At 47.9% G+C, this 16,543-nt stretch overlaps 1 protein-coding gene across 3 annotated transcripts in view; it reads right to left on the bottom strand.

The window, feature by feature from the left end:
- Positions 1 to 16,543, bottom strand: part of LOC144094191 (nuclear factor related to kappa-B-binding protein) — a 156,365-nt gene that overhangs the window by 46,998 nt on the left and 92,824 nt on the right. For all 3 annotated transcript variants that reach the window (XM_077628116.1, XM_077628117.1, XM_077628118.1), the window contains 2 exons: positions 11,002 to 11,176; positions 1,672 to 1,775 (listed from right to left, as the gene is read on the bottom strand). In XM_077628116.1, the coding sequence (XP_077484242.1) occupies positions 1,672 to 1,775; positions 11,002 to 11,176 (279 nt within the window). The remainder of the gene's footprint in view (positions 1 to 1,671; positions 1,776 to 11,001; positions 11,177 to 16,543) is intronic.

The following is a 16,543-nucleotide window of genomic DNA, read 5'->3' as shown; positions in this document are numbered from 1 at the left end:
GGAGGATACTTCTCGCTCTCGCCAATGTAGAAAAAGTAAGGGGAGGGGGCAGACGCAGCGTGACCTGCCGCGAGGCCGCCGACCATGAGGTCGCAGCGGTGGCAGCGTTGTAACGCGTCGTGTCGGCGGTGTGCTCGGGACACTTACAAGAGAATGATGATGACAGTAAAACCAAAACTCAAGACGAGTGCATCGTACCTGTTACCCACGAGGTGGTTGACGTGATAGACACGCTGAGGCAGCTCGCGAACTCAAAACATTAAGCAAGACATGCGTAATGCCATTGCTGTTAGCAAAGAAAGGGCAGAAGTAAAGGAGCACTTTCACCGCAAATAAAGGCTTTTCCCATGATTTATCTGCAGTGCGTCTTTGGTAGATTGTTAGCATGCTAGGAGATTATGAAATTTCAGTCTTAAGAAATAAAGTGCCGATTTTACCGACTCTGCTAAACCGAGGTTTAAATGTATTACACTTGTTATCCCACATTTTTAAAGAAAATCCACAAACGAGGTCTTGCTGCATCAGGAAACGTGTCAAACTGCCACTTCAACACCTCGCCAGTCTCGGTGTGCAATAAGAAACATTTGAAAACTTGACTCGCATTCTATTATTTCCTTCTTTTCATCATACTGACAGTTTGTGCCAGCACTGCAAATTACACTTGCAAACTTCTGAGCCACAAATTCGGGAAGGTGACTGTCTTTTTCTCACAGAAAAACAGTCGGCATGGCTGCCACACCTTTCCAACACCAAAAAGGCCCACTTGCAAGAGGAGTTCTCATGGTGCAGCAACAGGCCATTGGTCAGCCAAACAACAAGCATTGTCACTGGACACGGCTCCGTACTGAAGCCAGAAAGCTGAGAGGTGAAGATGATGTGGTGCAGAAAAAACTATACATGGCAACACTGCCTGGGAACTAAACGGATGTTCTGCCGTGTGGCTGAGGTTGAGCTTGACAGTTGACGTGGTTCTTAGCTACTGGCGGGATTAGCCTTGCAAATGTTCCGATCCACCGTGGCGACACTTGGATGTTAATTAAAATCAACAATTGAGAACTTTCAGCACAGATCCATGAACTGGCAGATCTATAACAGCATGTACAAAATCCCCACAAGAGTCATCAACTACTGCTGCCACCATCTGGAGTCCAGGTCACAGTGTTGCGGGAAAGGCATCTGTTACAACAAACCTAGTTGTGGGCAGTTCCACGGGAGGGCACTATATATATACCTTGCAGTTGCAAGATTAAACACAAGAGGGCGCTAGGTATGGGCTGGCACAGAGAAAGACCAACAGGGCGGAATGGCAGTGGAACAAAGGTTGCCAGAGTGGGAGCCAGGTGTGTTGGAACTGTGCAGTGCATCACAGCCAAAGCGTGACAACAGAAGAGCAGAAGCTTATGCTTACCCAAACGCATCAAGTAAATGGAGCGCTTCCACATGCTACCAACCCTCTTTGCAATGTCTCATGCAAAATCGTTCCCAAAATCATGCAAGGTTCGATCCCAAAATCTTCTTTGCATGTGTTATTGTATGTAACTATATCCCCCCTACAATAATGCCTCATGGGCGCTGTAGGTACTTGCAATAAATAAATAAATAAATAAATAAATAAATAAATAAATAAATAAATGCATGCCATTGCCGGACACTCTGTGCTCAACACCCCACCTGTTGGTCACTGGCCACGGCCAGGTACTGAGAGTCCTTGAGCAGCTCACAGATGTCAGCACGCGTGCCCTCGCCATTGGGAAGCCGAGCAGCTGCGTCCCGAACTGCACAAGCCACAAACCACAGGTGTCTGCACAGATTTTGTCATGTGGACATCCTAACAGGACACAATGTGGCCTCTATGCATTTGTGAGACAGAAGAAAGCAGTCACAGCACACTTTGGACAAAGCAAAAGTTGGGATGGAATACAATACGCTAAGGTGCTCTAATCATGGCATCACAGGCCATTCGCATAATGAGAGTATAATGTGCTGAACACGCTTCACAGATGTTATGCTCTAAACAAAGACACACTGACATAATCTATTTCATAGAACGCATGAACTATGTTAAAATATGCTGTGTTCACTCATGCAATGAACCCATTTTCTTTCCAGGAAAGTTGGCATCAATTTGGGCGAAGAGTTCATTATGCGGGGAAAAAAGTTGCTACAGATTTCTTAGCGACAGTTGAAATTTCATACAGGACGTCAGTCAGCCTGCCCGCTCAGAGATGCTGGTTTGCCGCGTCCGCTAGTTTGCGGCTCCGAAGGTCATGTTCTCGAGTTGGTCAACTAGGTGATACATTTGAGAACTTCCACCGTGGCACTCAACAAAACTGCGGATAACGTTCAGCGATCCGATAACTTCACTTATAGCAGGTGCTCGGAGAGGCTCGTCGGTGTCGTTGTCGCTATCATCGTGCATGTTCGCAACAGCAGTAGCCTGTCTGCTCATCACTCTCAAAGTTCAGATACTCAGCGAAGCCTACTGCGTTGTACTCACCCTCCTCTGTGCAGAGTGCACTCATGCGGTCGCAATACTCTGCTCCTTCTTTGTCAAGCGTACATGGGTAGTCTGCATTGGCATCAAAATTCCTTTACTGGAAAAACCAGCAGGTTCAAAACACCGCCTGATCAATGTGGGCTCCACTCGTTTCCAAGCGTACACCATGAGGAATATGGCTCCAAGAAGGTCGATGGAGTACTTCTTGCCATTGTCGTAGCAAAGGAGCATGCGCTTGAGCAGGTGGTGCCGATAAATCTTTCTTATGTGGTGAACGACGCCTTGGTCCATCGGCTGTGAGATCGAAGTGGTGTTTGGAGGTAAAAATACCATCCTGATGGCCTGGAGGTGTGGGATGTCGCTATGTGTCGGGCAGTTGTCGACGACAAATAGGGCATGCCTTGTGGCCGTGAACTTGCGGTCAAGTTGCCGCACGCACTCTTCAAATATTGCACCTGTCACCCAGGCTTTCTTATTGTGCCTGTAGACGAGTTTATCCTTTGGCGGCAGCCGCGCATTTCTGAAGCAGCGAGGCTTCCCCGTCTTCCCGACAACAAGTAGCGGCAGCTTGTGTTTGCCGCACATGTTCGTGCTGAACAGCACAGCAATCCTGTCCTTGGCCTGTTTTCTACCCTTGATTGCGGTGTTCTTCACTACGAATGTTTTTGTTGGCAGTATCTCATAAAAAAGTGCAGCTTCATCAAGGATGTAAACGTCGTCTGCACCGTACTCTCTAAGCAACGGCGCCAAAGTGTGCTTCTTCCAATCCTTGACAACACTCTCGTTAGTGCTGCCACTTTCACCACAGACGGTCAGAAATGTCAAATTTCATTTCATTTCATTTTATTACCTTAAAGACCCCTCGCGGGGTATTACATAAGGGGTGGGATTAGCAGAAAAGGCACAAAACAATGCCACTGGTGATCATGAACAAAAAATGTTGTTTAGATTGCTTGCAAATGATGAAGGACAGGTGATGTCGACGATATGCTGGGGAAGGCCGTTCCAATCTTTAGCTGCACGTGGGAAGAAGGAGGCTGAAAAAGTAACAGTTCGGGCACGTGGGCGAAAAACTTGAAGCGTGTGGCTAGTGCGATGAGAAATGTATGATGCTGGCGTGATGTAAGGGGCACGGTTAAGTGATGAGTAAAAGAACTTGTGGTACAGTGATAGCGTGGCTATGCGACGACGAACGGAAAGAGGCGATAGTGCTGATTTGGTTTTTAAGGCTGAAACACTGACGTCGTAGGAGTAAGAAGAATGAATGAACCTTGTAGCGCGGTTTTGAACGGCTTCTAGATCGTTTACGAGGTTAATATGATGCGGGTCCCATATGGCGGATGCATATTCAAGTTTAGGTCTAATGAGTGACTTGTAGGCGAGCAATTTCACGTGATGTGAGGTGAGGCGAAGGTGACGTTTAAGAAATCCCAGAGTTTTGTTAGCCGATGATATCACGTTAGTAACATGTGCATTCCATGTTAGGTCATTAGATAATGTGACGCCTAAGTATTTGAAATATGATATAGATTCTACGGACTCGTTAGCGACTTTGTATTGGAAGGCATGAGTCTTTTTGCGACGGGTGATGGAAAGAAGCTTGCATTTGCTAGGGTTGAGGGTCATAAGCCAATCTGCGCACCACTGTTCAATTTGGTTAAGGTCCTGCTGGAGGGCTTCATGATCAGTTATGTTTGTTACTTGGCGGTAAATTACGCAGTCGTCAGCGAACATTCGAATTTGGCAGGATACGTATTGAGGGAGATCATTAATATATATTAAAACAATAGGGGTGCAAGAACAGAGCCTTGTGGGACGCCGGATGTTACAGGGAGAGGGTTGGAAGACTGGTTATTTACAATGACTGACTGAAAGCGATTTCTTAAGAAGGCCTTGATCCAGTTTAGCACGTTAGGATGAATGTTTAGAATAGAAAGTTTTTGTATTAAACGTTGATGTGGAACTTTATCAAATGCTTTAGCGTAATCCAGAAAGATGGCGTCAACTTGAAGGTTAGCGTCCAGGTTAGTATGTAAGTCGTTGAGGAACATGGCTAGTTGTGTTGTGTTGTGGTTGTGAATACCCCTTGCGGAAACCGTGCTGGGATGGATGGAAGAAATTGTTAGCGTCTAAGAAGTCCATTACCTGAGAGTATATGACATGTTCCATGATCTTGCAGGGGACGCTAGTTAAAGAAATAGGACGGTAGTTCAGAGGGGAATTTTTGTCACCTGATTTGTAGAGTGGAACGACCTTCCCAACTTTCCAGTTTTCCGGAATGAGACCTGTAGAGAGTGATTGCGAAAACAATAATTCAAGATACACTGCACTGATACATTTTGTGTTTTTTAGTAGTTTAGTGTTTATCTCGTCGATGCCGGCTGACGAGGAAAGTTTCATTTTCTCGATTAAAGACGAGATGCCAGTTGAAGAAAAAGTTATTGCGTCCATCGGTGAGGTGGCATTAGTAGGAGGTATTCTTGGAGGCAGGTTACGCTCCTGGGTGAAAATTGACGAGAACGCCGTATTGAAGATGTTAGCGAATTCTGTGTCGGAGGCTTGAATACCGGATGCATGAGTGAGAGTGACTGAGTGTGATGGTGCGGGATTGATAACCCGCCAAAATTTTTTGGGGTTATCACATAGCATGCGCGGTAGGTCGCTGTTAAAAAATGAGTGTTTAGCGTTGGTGACGGAAGTCAAGTATTCTTTTTCGGCTGAAAAGTATTTCTCCCACGCTTCGGAATTACTTTTAAATTTGGCAGCGCGAAAAAGCCGCTTCTTTTTATTCTCCAGTCTTTTTAGTGTCTTAGAAAACCAGGGTTTAGAGCGATTTTCACGAAAAGTTATTCTAGGGATAAATTTTTGTGTTAGTTCATGAAGTTTATTTTTAAATATTAGCCAATTCTCGTTAACAGATCTCTGGTTATAACCGGCTTCGAAGAGTTCATGATTAATGGCATTGTAGTTACCCTTGTCATACAGGGTGAATGTTTTCTTTTGTGTTTCGTGGCGCTCGGTGCGGAAGGAAAAATCGGCTTGAATGACTTTATGGTCGCTAAGGGGCTCTAAGTATGTAATGGATGACAAACTGTCAGGATGAGAGCTTAGTATTAAGTCTAAAATGTTGCTCGAATCGCCTGCGGTACGTGTTGGGCTGGTTACTAGTTGGTAAAGATTAAAGTTCAAACAAACATCTAGAAAATCCCTTGATTCTGCACTGATTGGCTGTGAATGAGAACGGTTGAGCCAGTTTATTCCTGGATAATTAAAATCACCAAACAGAAGAATATGCGCGTTCGGATAAGATATCATGAGCTGGTTTAGCATATTGTTAAGTTCACGAGAAAAGTTTGGGCTAGGATGCGGAGGCCTATAACACACGCCGATTATGACTGAATGCGGTGAAGTACGGCACAAAAGCCACAGTATCTCTAAGTTAGATGGGAGACGGATGGGTGAACAAGATAATTCTGGTCCAGCAGCGATCAGCACGCCACCCCCTCGAGAATCTGTGCGGTCCTTCCGATAAACAGAAAAATTCGGCAAATCGGCAATAACTTCAGCATCAGTGATATCATTAGTAAGCCAGGTTTCAGTTAGTAACAGCATACTGCTGTTAGATGATATGACTAAGCTAGACACGCGTTCTCGTTTCGGCATAAGACTGCGAATATTAGTGTAGGTTACAGAGAACGAAAGATGATTGCTTGGTAAAGTGCGGGGACGGGTATTGATTACATTTGGGGGAGGTGACCGCTATGGTATCTCTTTAACCATCTGCGATGAGATATCGTACATGTAACGCTTAGCACCAATGTGCAATGTCTTGTAGCGAAGTGAAAATTTAGCTTTTTTGGCTTTGGCGAATGCTACAAGGTGGCTACGCGCGGTTTGGACGGAACGAGAGAAGTCTTCGCCGATGCTATAGGATGTGTTCTTTAGTTTCCGGGCATTTGAGAGAATATTGTCTTTAGTTTTGTAGGACGTGAATTTGGTTATTATTGGGCGGCAGCGGTCGTCAGAGTGGCGTCCAAGGCGATGTGCGCGTTCTATTTCTTTAGAGTCGATTGATATGTTAAGGCGATCCTGGCAGTGACGAATGATGATTTCTTCAGCCTCAGCATATGTTTCGGCCACATTAGTGTCTTCAAGGCCATAAAATATTAGATTATTCCGCCGTGATCGATTTTCGGCGTCGTCTAGGCGTGTTTCTAGTGCAGAGACTAAGCTGGCTGTCTGGGCGGCGTTAGTTTGGACAGTATCAAGGTTTGTTTGTAAGGTTTTTAGGGTATGGTAGTGGTTCTCGAGATCAGTCATTCTTTCGTTCAGATTGGAGATGGTTTGGTTTGTCGTTAGTAGTTGGTTTTTTAGTTCACCCACATCAGCGATGAGTTGAGATTGACTGGCTGAAATTTTTTGCAGCTCGGCAAGAATGGCGACAGAATCAGGATCGGGGTTAGTTTCAATATCACCGGATAACAACAACAGAAGAGAACGGGCAAAATCGGCAGCGATAGCACTCAGACACTGTGGGCTTGGTAGCTGCACTAAGAAGTAGTTACTAGTTTTCTTAGCGAACAGGCTGTATTGTTCACCAACCTGCATTGTCAGGAAGAGCGGATTAGTGGTCTTTGCCATGGCACAGCCACCAAGCCCACGAAGTGTCGTTGACGGATGCAGCGGTTTTATAGTTGAAGATGATGATGTCGACTGTGATGGGGCGATCCAGGAGGCAGCGAGGGTTGGGCAGATCCGTGGCGGCGTGTCGACGGCAGCGGTGACGTTGACGCAGCCAGCCCCAAATCCGCCGCAGCCAAGATAAATCGGTAGGGATGACGAACCCGACTGCGCAGTCGTCAGGCCAGGCAGAAATGCGACGATGATCGTGACAAGCACCTGCATTGTCAGGAAGAGCGGATTAGTGGTCTTTGCCATGGCACAGCCATCAAGCCCACGAAGTGTCGTTGACGGATGCAGCGGTTTTATAGTTGAAGATGATGATGTCGACTGTGATGGGGCGATCCAGGAGGCAGCGAGGGTTGGGCAGATCCGTGGCGGCATGTCGACGGCAGCGGTGACGTTGACGCAGCCAGCCCCAAATCCGCCGCAGCCAAGATAAATCGGTAGGGATGACGAACCCGACTGCGCAGTCGTCAGGCCAGGCAGAAATGCGACGATGATCGTGACAAGCACCTGCATTGTCAGGAAGAGCGGATTAGTGGTCTTTGCCATGGCACAGCCACCAAGCCCACCTTTAAAACTCTCCGTGCCCAAGTTGTAGAGCTAGGTCGTTGGGCTTCTCCCGCAGTATTGTTCCACTGACGAGAGGGTGGGCTGCATTTGCTTTCTGCAGCCAGCGATGCAGAGCAGATTCCATATCTTCATACGCGGGAGCCTGCACTCGTGACCGCTTCGAAGAATATATCTTGCCATAGGCCTCTAGTATCTTCGACTTGTTGCTCAGTATTGTGGACGTCAAGAGGGGCACGCCATGCTTTTAGCCAACTCAGTCTTGGAACAAGCGCTCTTGCCTGCTTCTTGGATCAAGCAGAACTTCTGCTGCAGCATTAAAGTCTTGTACTTCGGCATTTCATTCACTGGTACGGTCACAAAGCTAGCACTTCTGCACAGCCCCCAAAAAAACCAACGACACAGTAGCTGACCCCTAACCACCACTCACAACACAAAGAAATGGCGCAGGCAGACCTGCAAGGTGGTGGTGGCAGTACTTGCAGCGTCGGAGGCACAGGGGAAGAGCGGTCGCGGTACGGAACACGTGCTCCCGCTGACGCTTTGCGAAGAGAGGATGAAGCATGCCGTGGGATGGAGTGAGAACGAGATCATGTGACAAAAACGGATATGCCCGCCGCATTGCAGTGAAACATATCTTTTCCTCTGCAGGCACGCGTTTCGGCGGTCCGCAGGGCGCACTGTGGACCGATTTTTGTGCTGAGGGTGCTCCGACTGGGGCGCTTCGTCTATAAACCACCGCTATTGCTATGTGGCTTTGCCTCACGGCTCTGTAGGGCCATTGTTTCGCCGGGTTTTCGGCGAAACATGGATCAGGCATTGCCACATAGCACCTCAAATTTTCGAATTAACCGGGCTGGTGCAGGCCGCCTGTGCGAATTATCCGGCCAAATTTACATTGGAAAATACGGGACCACAGAAAACCTTCGGATTATCTGGGATTTCGAATTAACCGAGCTCGAATTATCGAGGTTTTACTGTATATGCTCGCCCCCCACGCTATACCCTGGACACCATACTACCATTTTCTGCCGAGTCTCATGAAGATCCCTCCATCGCCGAGACACTTTGTCTCACCTAAGAGGCCCGGCGCCTTGCCAACCTTCGCATCCACACCTCCCAAGATCGGTCCAAAGCGCGCTACGATTCCCATCGCCGTCATGTCCCGTACAGCCCTGGTGATTTGGTCACGTTGTGGCAGCCTGTTAGAAAGCGGAGATTGTCCCAGAAGCTGCTGTGCCACTACAATAGACCCTATGTTATTACTGATCAAATGAGCGAGCTCAATTACCGCATAGCGCGTCTCACGGCAAGCGGCTGTCGTTCTGCATTAACTGAAGTGGCTCACGTTGCCCGACTGAAGCCCTACCATTCACACGGTGCTTTTTAACTCGCCCTGCGGGCGTCAGCTGTGTAGAGGGTAGTGTGACACCCATGAAGAGGCGATGCCTATTCTATCTGATCGGCATCTTGGTCAGCATCGCTAACTATGCGGAAGAGGAGGAGAAGAGGTGGTTGCGTCTCGTGCTCGGCAAGGGTACTCAGCTGGTTTCAGTCACCCGTCGTGGCCTGAATAAACCCCTGGACGTAACAATATCAAAATAAATTAACTTTTTTCAAATTTCTGTAGTTTCGGCCTTGCATAGGTAAAGACAAGTCCATTTCCCAAAGCAATAACACTTGTACTAACCTGAGGGGAAATGCAGGAAGAAGGATGCCTCCAATCAACCACTAAAAAAAAATTCTGTACAGTTAAACATGAATATAACGAAGCTGAAAAATGTCCAGGATTTTCCGTTGTGCGCAGGTTTTCGTTACATGCAGTTTTTGTAAGAAGGCCTGAAAGGACAATGCAGAACAGAAACCAAAATCAGAAATAAATGTAGGTGAAATCACCATGAAAATATTTACAGAAAACCCCTTTACTCGAATTCACAAACAAGGAGAAACCTTCCGTGATTGCGCTGATAGTGTGACTGCCGCAGCAACCGTCGCCACCTCCGCTGAGGCTCGCGCAACGCCACCGACACCGCTACGAGTGAGGTGGAGAGAGTGGGAGAGGCGGGGCACGAATCGAGCTAAAGGAGAGCACGCCGCAGCCGTAGACCGGCCGCGGAGGCACATGCTTCTTCCCCTCTCTCAGTTTGCCTGCCGCTGTTGCCCCAGGAAACGGACTCTTCACCTTGCGTCGCTGGCGCTCTCCGCCGTCCCCGCTCCAGAGTCCTGACGCGCAAGAGCTATCAGTGCTGGAATCACGCAAGCTATGTACCGGACGGCGGCGAAGGGCGCGCACTGCTTGTGCCCTTTCATTTTTCGCTGCTTCTGAGCATGAACTGTTGTAGTGCCGCGTGGTATGGCGTTCCAAAAGCGAAAGCAACAGAGATCCGCCAATGGTGGTGCAGGAGCACAATGCGCTGAGGCAACTGCTGTCGCTCGTTGCGATCTCTGGCATTTTTTCTCATGTCAGTTCGTGCTTTATTGTCATGAAACTTTTCTCCCAAATTTATTAATGCAGCACAAGCTAGCAGATGGCCGGCTTAGCAAGTTCGTTATATCGAGGTCAATCACCGCTGCACGTTCGTTATACGGAGGTCTCAAATACAAGTGCTTCAATGGGGCTGGCGTTGGGGAATTAAAAAACTTTGTAACATCGAGGGTTTCGCTACATATGGAGGTTCGTTACAGCCAGGTTTAACTGTACTTTGCTTATCTGAGAACTCCATTTGACTCGAAATATTTATCTTGTTTCGAAGACTTCAAATTATCGAGGGTTAAGTGCAAAAAAGCTACTAAACAGGTGAGGCTGCAGTGCAACAGAAAGCACATGGTGTCTTGACAAATGAATGAAAGCAAACAGCTATCTTTGCAGCTAATGAGCTTGTGTAAAAGGACACAGACTTCTTTTGTGGAACTCCTAGTCACTCGGCAGTAACGTAAACACAGCGAGAGACCAGTAATAATGAAAACATGAAACCTTGCTTATAAAAGACCTTTTTCATAACAGACAAAATCTCCTCTTCAGTACTTGTCTGTTACAAAGGGGTACAGCTGTAGCAACTTTTGGAACAGTAAGAAAAATATTCACATTATATTTGTACCTTGTTTGCCAACATAACGCGAGGTACATTCCACAGCCCATTATGTGAAGAAAAAGTTTGCATTATATTAGCGCAAGTACCTTGCGTTAGAACAGCCACAATGAAGAGTGGAACTATCCTGGCAGACAAGGCAGTTTCTGCTGGGCAGCTCACCAAGCGAGAGAATGGTGACGAAGGGCGGCCGGTCTGAGACGAGCAATGAGTGCTCGCGGGCTTTGTTGACGCCACTCTCCTTGCCGTAGACCCCCTTCACCGGGCCAACAACTGCCTCGTAGCCGTGCACCCGGAATGTGAATGCCCGGTGTGGGTTTTGATAGCGTATGCACTCCTGCACAGATGATCAGAACACTTGTATGGGCATAAAAAAACCTGTGTTCTACCAAAGCACAGTGAAGTAAGGAGGAGAAACAGGCAGGAAACAGCAAACAAACAACAGAGGACTGCGTTAAGAGGGGATGCCACTTTTAAATCCCCAAAAATGGCCATGAAATTGATTTTTTTGATAATCGTTGTATCCGCATGTATGCCTCGTTTTTTTACCATTGGGGTCCCACAGTTTCACAGCTGATATCAACTAAAAAATACTGCAAAAAAATTGCTTCATGAAGCGCGGCAGCTGCGCATTGCGGGCAAATGCTCACCCTCGCAGTTATCTGCCCAGATATACTCACCTAATTTGACCCCACCTGTTTTGTTGCACTACTAGGACCATACTCCTACGGGCTGCAGTTCAGTTCATCAGTCAGGAATCTCCACATGACTGGACAGTTTTCACTGACTCTAAAGCAGCCCTTCGTGGCCTGCAAGCTGCACTATGCCATGGGTCACACGAACAACTCGTTGCAGAAATCCGCAAGCTGTACCACGACACCACATTGAAAGGTCATGACGTAGCTTTCCACTGGCTCCTAGGACACTGTGGTATTAATGGAAATCACCAGGCAGACGAAGCTACCTGTTCTGCCTACAATGACGGGATCCCAGTCAATATCCCAGTAACGAGAGCTGGCACAGCGTGTGGGCTTCGTTCTTTGAGGGTGGCGCTCACATTTTCAGCGTGGAACACGGGAGAGTTCTGCAACCGTCGCCTCAGGGCATTAGACCCCGGACTGCGCCTCCATCTTCCATGTGACATAGCGCGTCGCGAAGCAACATAACTGTGCCGTCTATGGCTCAGTGTTGCCTTCACAAATCAATATGCTTTTCGGATCGCGATTGCCGACAGCCCTTCTTGTGTAAACTGTGTCTGCGAAGGGACATTCAGTCATCTCCTGTGTGAGCGCCCTGTCTTTGTGAATGAAAGATGTAAGCTGCGCTGTGCTCTGGATCGCCTTGATCCTTGCCCTTTCACAGAGGACAAGACCCTCGGCCCGGCCCGTGTCCACAACAGTTGACTGCCATCAAGGCATACGAGGCACTGTTTTGTTTTTTACGAATGACTGCCTTGATTGACAGATAGTGACTGTGTTTCCCGTTCCTTCTCTCTTCCCTTTTTAATCCCCTCATTCCCTTTCCCAATCCAGGGTAGCCAACCGGAAGCCTTTATGGTTAAAAATCCCTGCCTTTCCCTCCTCTCTTCATCTATCTAGGACCATGCTGCAGGTCAAGATACTCTTTCTTCTTCAAATTAGTAATTTTTAAATTACTTGCATGAAATTTTCTTCTCACTCTAGCTATGTCAACCGACACTGAATCGCAAAAATTCAGAAGCAAATTAAAAAAAAAAAGCTAAGAATGTCTTGACCTATGGCACAGCAGTAGGAATGCCATGAATGCTGAACCAGCTAGCTGCCTGATTTTCTTATTTCTATCTTTGTAGCCTTTCCACAATACCCACAAGAAAAATATATATTAGAAAGCAATTCTGTGGAGATAAAACACTGAAATATTGTGAGAGTGGTCATAAAATTATTTCTAATACACTCAAAAAATTTCATGATTATACATTAAGAAATAAAAAAATTTTGCTAAAAGCCATGTACCCCTTAACAACCTTACAAAAAGAGACAATCGGTTTTTTTTGTGTGTCTTTATATATACTGCACTCACTTGGTTTTGGCTGTCTCTTTATACCAGCTGTTTCAGCGAACCCTTTCAAAAATTTTCAAAAACAGGCTTTTTGAGGGATAGTATCACCAGTGTTAGCGAACACCAGAAAACTGGTACAAATTACATGTGTACAAATTACATGAGTAAATACGGTATTATGGTCTAAGTCCTCTGAGGAGTAATTTAACACTGTCACTTGTTTGGATTTCCTGGAATCAGTCAAAAACTGCTCTTGGCAATGAGTAAAGGTTTTGAAGAGGCAAGCTGAACAGCAGATTTGACCGGCTGCACCATCTGCCAGACAGCGAGGTTACGGACATCCAGGCTCAGTGGATGGGTGAGGGCATGGTTGCTTCGAAGACACATTTTGTCTGCTCATAGAAATTAATGCCGCAACAAAGAGTCATGGCTTCCCTTACTAAAAACCATACAGTGAAAATATGACTGCAAGAGCACTGCACACACTAATAAATCACAAATCATCACCTGTATTTCCACCATTTTTTCAGTGGCCCCTGCTTTCAACGGTGTGTTTGTTACAATGAAGACCTAGTTCAGTAGGTCATGGCTCTGGTGATTTCGAGAGCTTTCAGTTTTGTGCCTGCAGTTAAGGGCAATGCTTGTGTGTTCAAACCAGCATGTTCTGAGTGTAAGGCAAGAGTGGTTATATTCTTATAGCCGTAGGCTTGGACAAAGATGATAACGAAGAATGGTGCTTGTGTGTGTGGTGGATGAGGAGGATGAAGTGTATTCGGGCGCTGGCCCTTCTTCTATAGCTCCTCTCCTTCCTCTTTCTGTATATATTAATCCCCTTCTGTAAATACATATTATTTCTACCCGTTACATTATTGGTGGAGATGCTGGGTGCCGCAACAGCCAAGACGGAACTCTGCAGCAGACTCCTTTCAAGTTGTCCCACTATACCACTCGAAGGAAATGATGCACCAGCGCCTGCCACCCCCACGGTCATCATTGCGCATCCACGCAATCCCGGCACATTCTGTGGAACAGATGGTGTTGACGTGGAGGACTGGCTCGTGATGTATGAGCGCGACAGCACACATAACCGATGGGATCCTACCCTTAAGCTGGCCAACGTGATTTTTTACCTGAAGGGTACAGCGTGGGTATGCTTCGAGACGCATGAGGACGACCTCACCAGTTGGGAGACCTGGCAGCAGAAGCTCCGCGACCTGTTCGGTAAGCCGATCAGCCGACAGCTTGCTGCCAGAAAAGGAGCTCGCCTGCCGTGCACAGACGTCCACCGAGTCTTACATATCGTACATCCAGGATGTGTTAGCACTGTGCTTGAAAGTCGTTGGCACGATGTCCAAAAGTGACAAGGTGGGTCACGTCCTTAAAGGCATTGAGGATGACGCCTTTAACCTCCTCGTTTATAAGAACTGTGCAATGGTTGATGGGATCATTCAGGAATGCCGCTGTTTCGAACAAGCAAAGAGCCCCTGCATCACCCACCAGTTCATGCGGCTGCCAAATACAGGTGCAACGTATCGTGCATTGACTCGGCCCATGGAGCAAGATTTAGGAGTGGAAACTCCGCTGTTTGCGGCGACCAGAAAAGGTCACAAGCCCGCGGAGCCACTGTTATGCTGGCAGCGCCTGGCGGCCTGGAAAGAAATTACCGCCGTTTCGGTTGCCAAGGCAACCGGTCGAGCGTGTTGCTCCCGTTCGGCCGCGCGCGCCTGACTTTTATTGACGGCACTCTCGCGCGCTTCTTTACCGCTGGTAGCCCGAAGAGCAACTGGTGCTACGCTTCAACCATTTGAGCACAGTAAAAAATAAAACGCCTTCTTTTCCATGACCGCTATAAGATGATCTGTAGCTTCTGGTTGTACACAGGGCTTTTGTTTGACACCCACGCAATGACTTTGATTGGATGGGTATAAGCGCTGCTGGCATTCGTCGAAGGCAAACATGCCTTCACGTTCGTCGAGTATGTGACCACGCTAAGTTTCATCTGCTGGAGGAGAACGCGGGCGTCGTATGGCGCAGCGTTTATGACTACACGTCAGCCAAGAAGGCAACAAGCGGCAACAACTTCTCACCTTGCTCACCTTCTCCCTGCAACACTTGTAACCACTTTTGCAATTTCGAACAAAACACCTGCGCCCCATCTTAGTCAAGCAAATTCCGAAGGAGACCGCACTGCGCGTAGCAGCGCTGTTAGTATTACGGCCCTCGAACAGACACCGACAAGAACTGTTGCTGTTTGACTTAAGGGCACAGAAATACAACGTCAGGGCGTGCCCACTGAAGCAAACACCCGTTTCATCTGCTTGTCGTATGCTTTGAGTGCGCGCTGCCGGAGCACGCGCCGGAGCTGCCTGTCCGGGTGCTGCATTTTCTTTTTTGCTGCAGCTTCTATGACGCGCCGCATGGCGCCGCCACTGCATACGGCCCCGTCGGCGCATACAATTGTGACCTTATCTGGTCGCCTGCGCTTGCTCGCACTGACGAAGTTTCACCTCGTAAATGGTATTCCTCCATGATCTGGCCCCACCGTGCACCACTCCAACATCTGAGAGCCTGACACGGATTGTACGTCGCGAACTGGAGGCAATGTCGCCTGCCGGTTTTCTACCTCTTGCACCCGAACAGACAACTTCGGTCTCCCTTATTCAAGAAGTCGTCCAGCAAAAATTTGCAAATCTGGTCTGAAACCAGTGTGCTCAATCAGTTCCGCAGATGACAACAGCGTTTCCCCGGTCCTCAACCGTTGGCCTCCATACTATCCTCGCTGCCGCCGCAACCCAGATGAATGAAGGACACCTCATTATAGGCCCATCTGTTTCAACAGTTCTCGAGTTGGCCACATTTCTCGACAATGCCAAAGCCATCCAACGTCAACCTACCACTGGCACCCGGACTCTCTGTACAGTAGAATCTCGGTGATATGAACATGGTTGATACGAATTCGTAAAATTCCCCGGCAGGAGAGAATTGTGCACAACGTGCGGAATTCCGGATGTTCCGAACTCTCCTGCACCACATTGTATGATATGAACACGTGAGCCACGATCGCAGTCCTGAGCACTGAGCACGGCCCTCACATCGCCGCAATCGCGATCGCTGATCTCACATACGCATCGCGAGCAGTGAGCGGAGGTGCGCGGCTCTCACATCGCCGAAATCGCGATCGCTCATCTCACAGTACGCACCGCGAGCAGTGAGCCGCGGTGAGCGGCCCGCCTCACATCGCCAAAATCGCGATCGCTGATCTCACAGTACGCACCGCGAATAGTGAGCAGCGGTGCACGGCCCCCTAGCATCACTGAAATCGCGACCGCTGATCTCACAGTATGCACCGCGAACAGTGAGCAGCGGTGCACGGCCCCCTCACATCACTGAAATCGCGATCGCTGATCTCGCGGTACGCACCGCCAGCAGTGAGCGGCCGTGCGCGGCCCCTCAGATCGTCAAAATCGCGATAGCGTGGCCACACGGCCGTGAATAAATCCCATCAGCCGCGTAAACAGATCAGCGTGTATGCATTTTCTGTGCCTCTGCATATGAATTTTATAACAAAACCTTTATTTTCTACCATTGTGATAGGGAGGGTAGGGAGAAAAAGCCGGTATAACTTTAAAACTTAATTTTGTTCGTTTGGATGATACAAAATTTGTGA

Source organism: Amblyomma americanum, chromosome 6 (genome assembly GCF_052857255.1).
Source record: "Amblyomma americanum isolate KBUSLIRL-KWMA chromosome 6, ASM5285725v1, whole genome shotgun sequence".
Lineage (NCBI taxonomy): Eukaryota > Metazoa > Arthropoda > Arachnida > Ixodida > Ixodidae > Amblyomma > Amblyomma americanum.
This window is presented reverse-complemented; position numbering and strand designations above follow the sequence as displayed.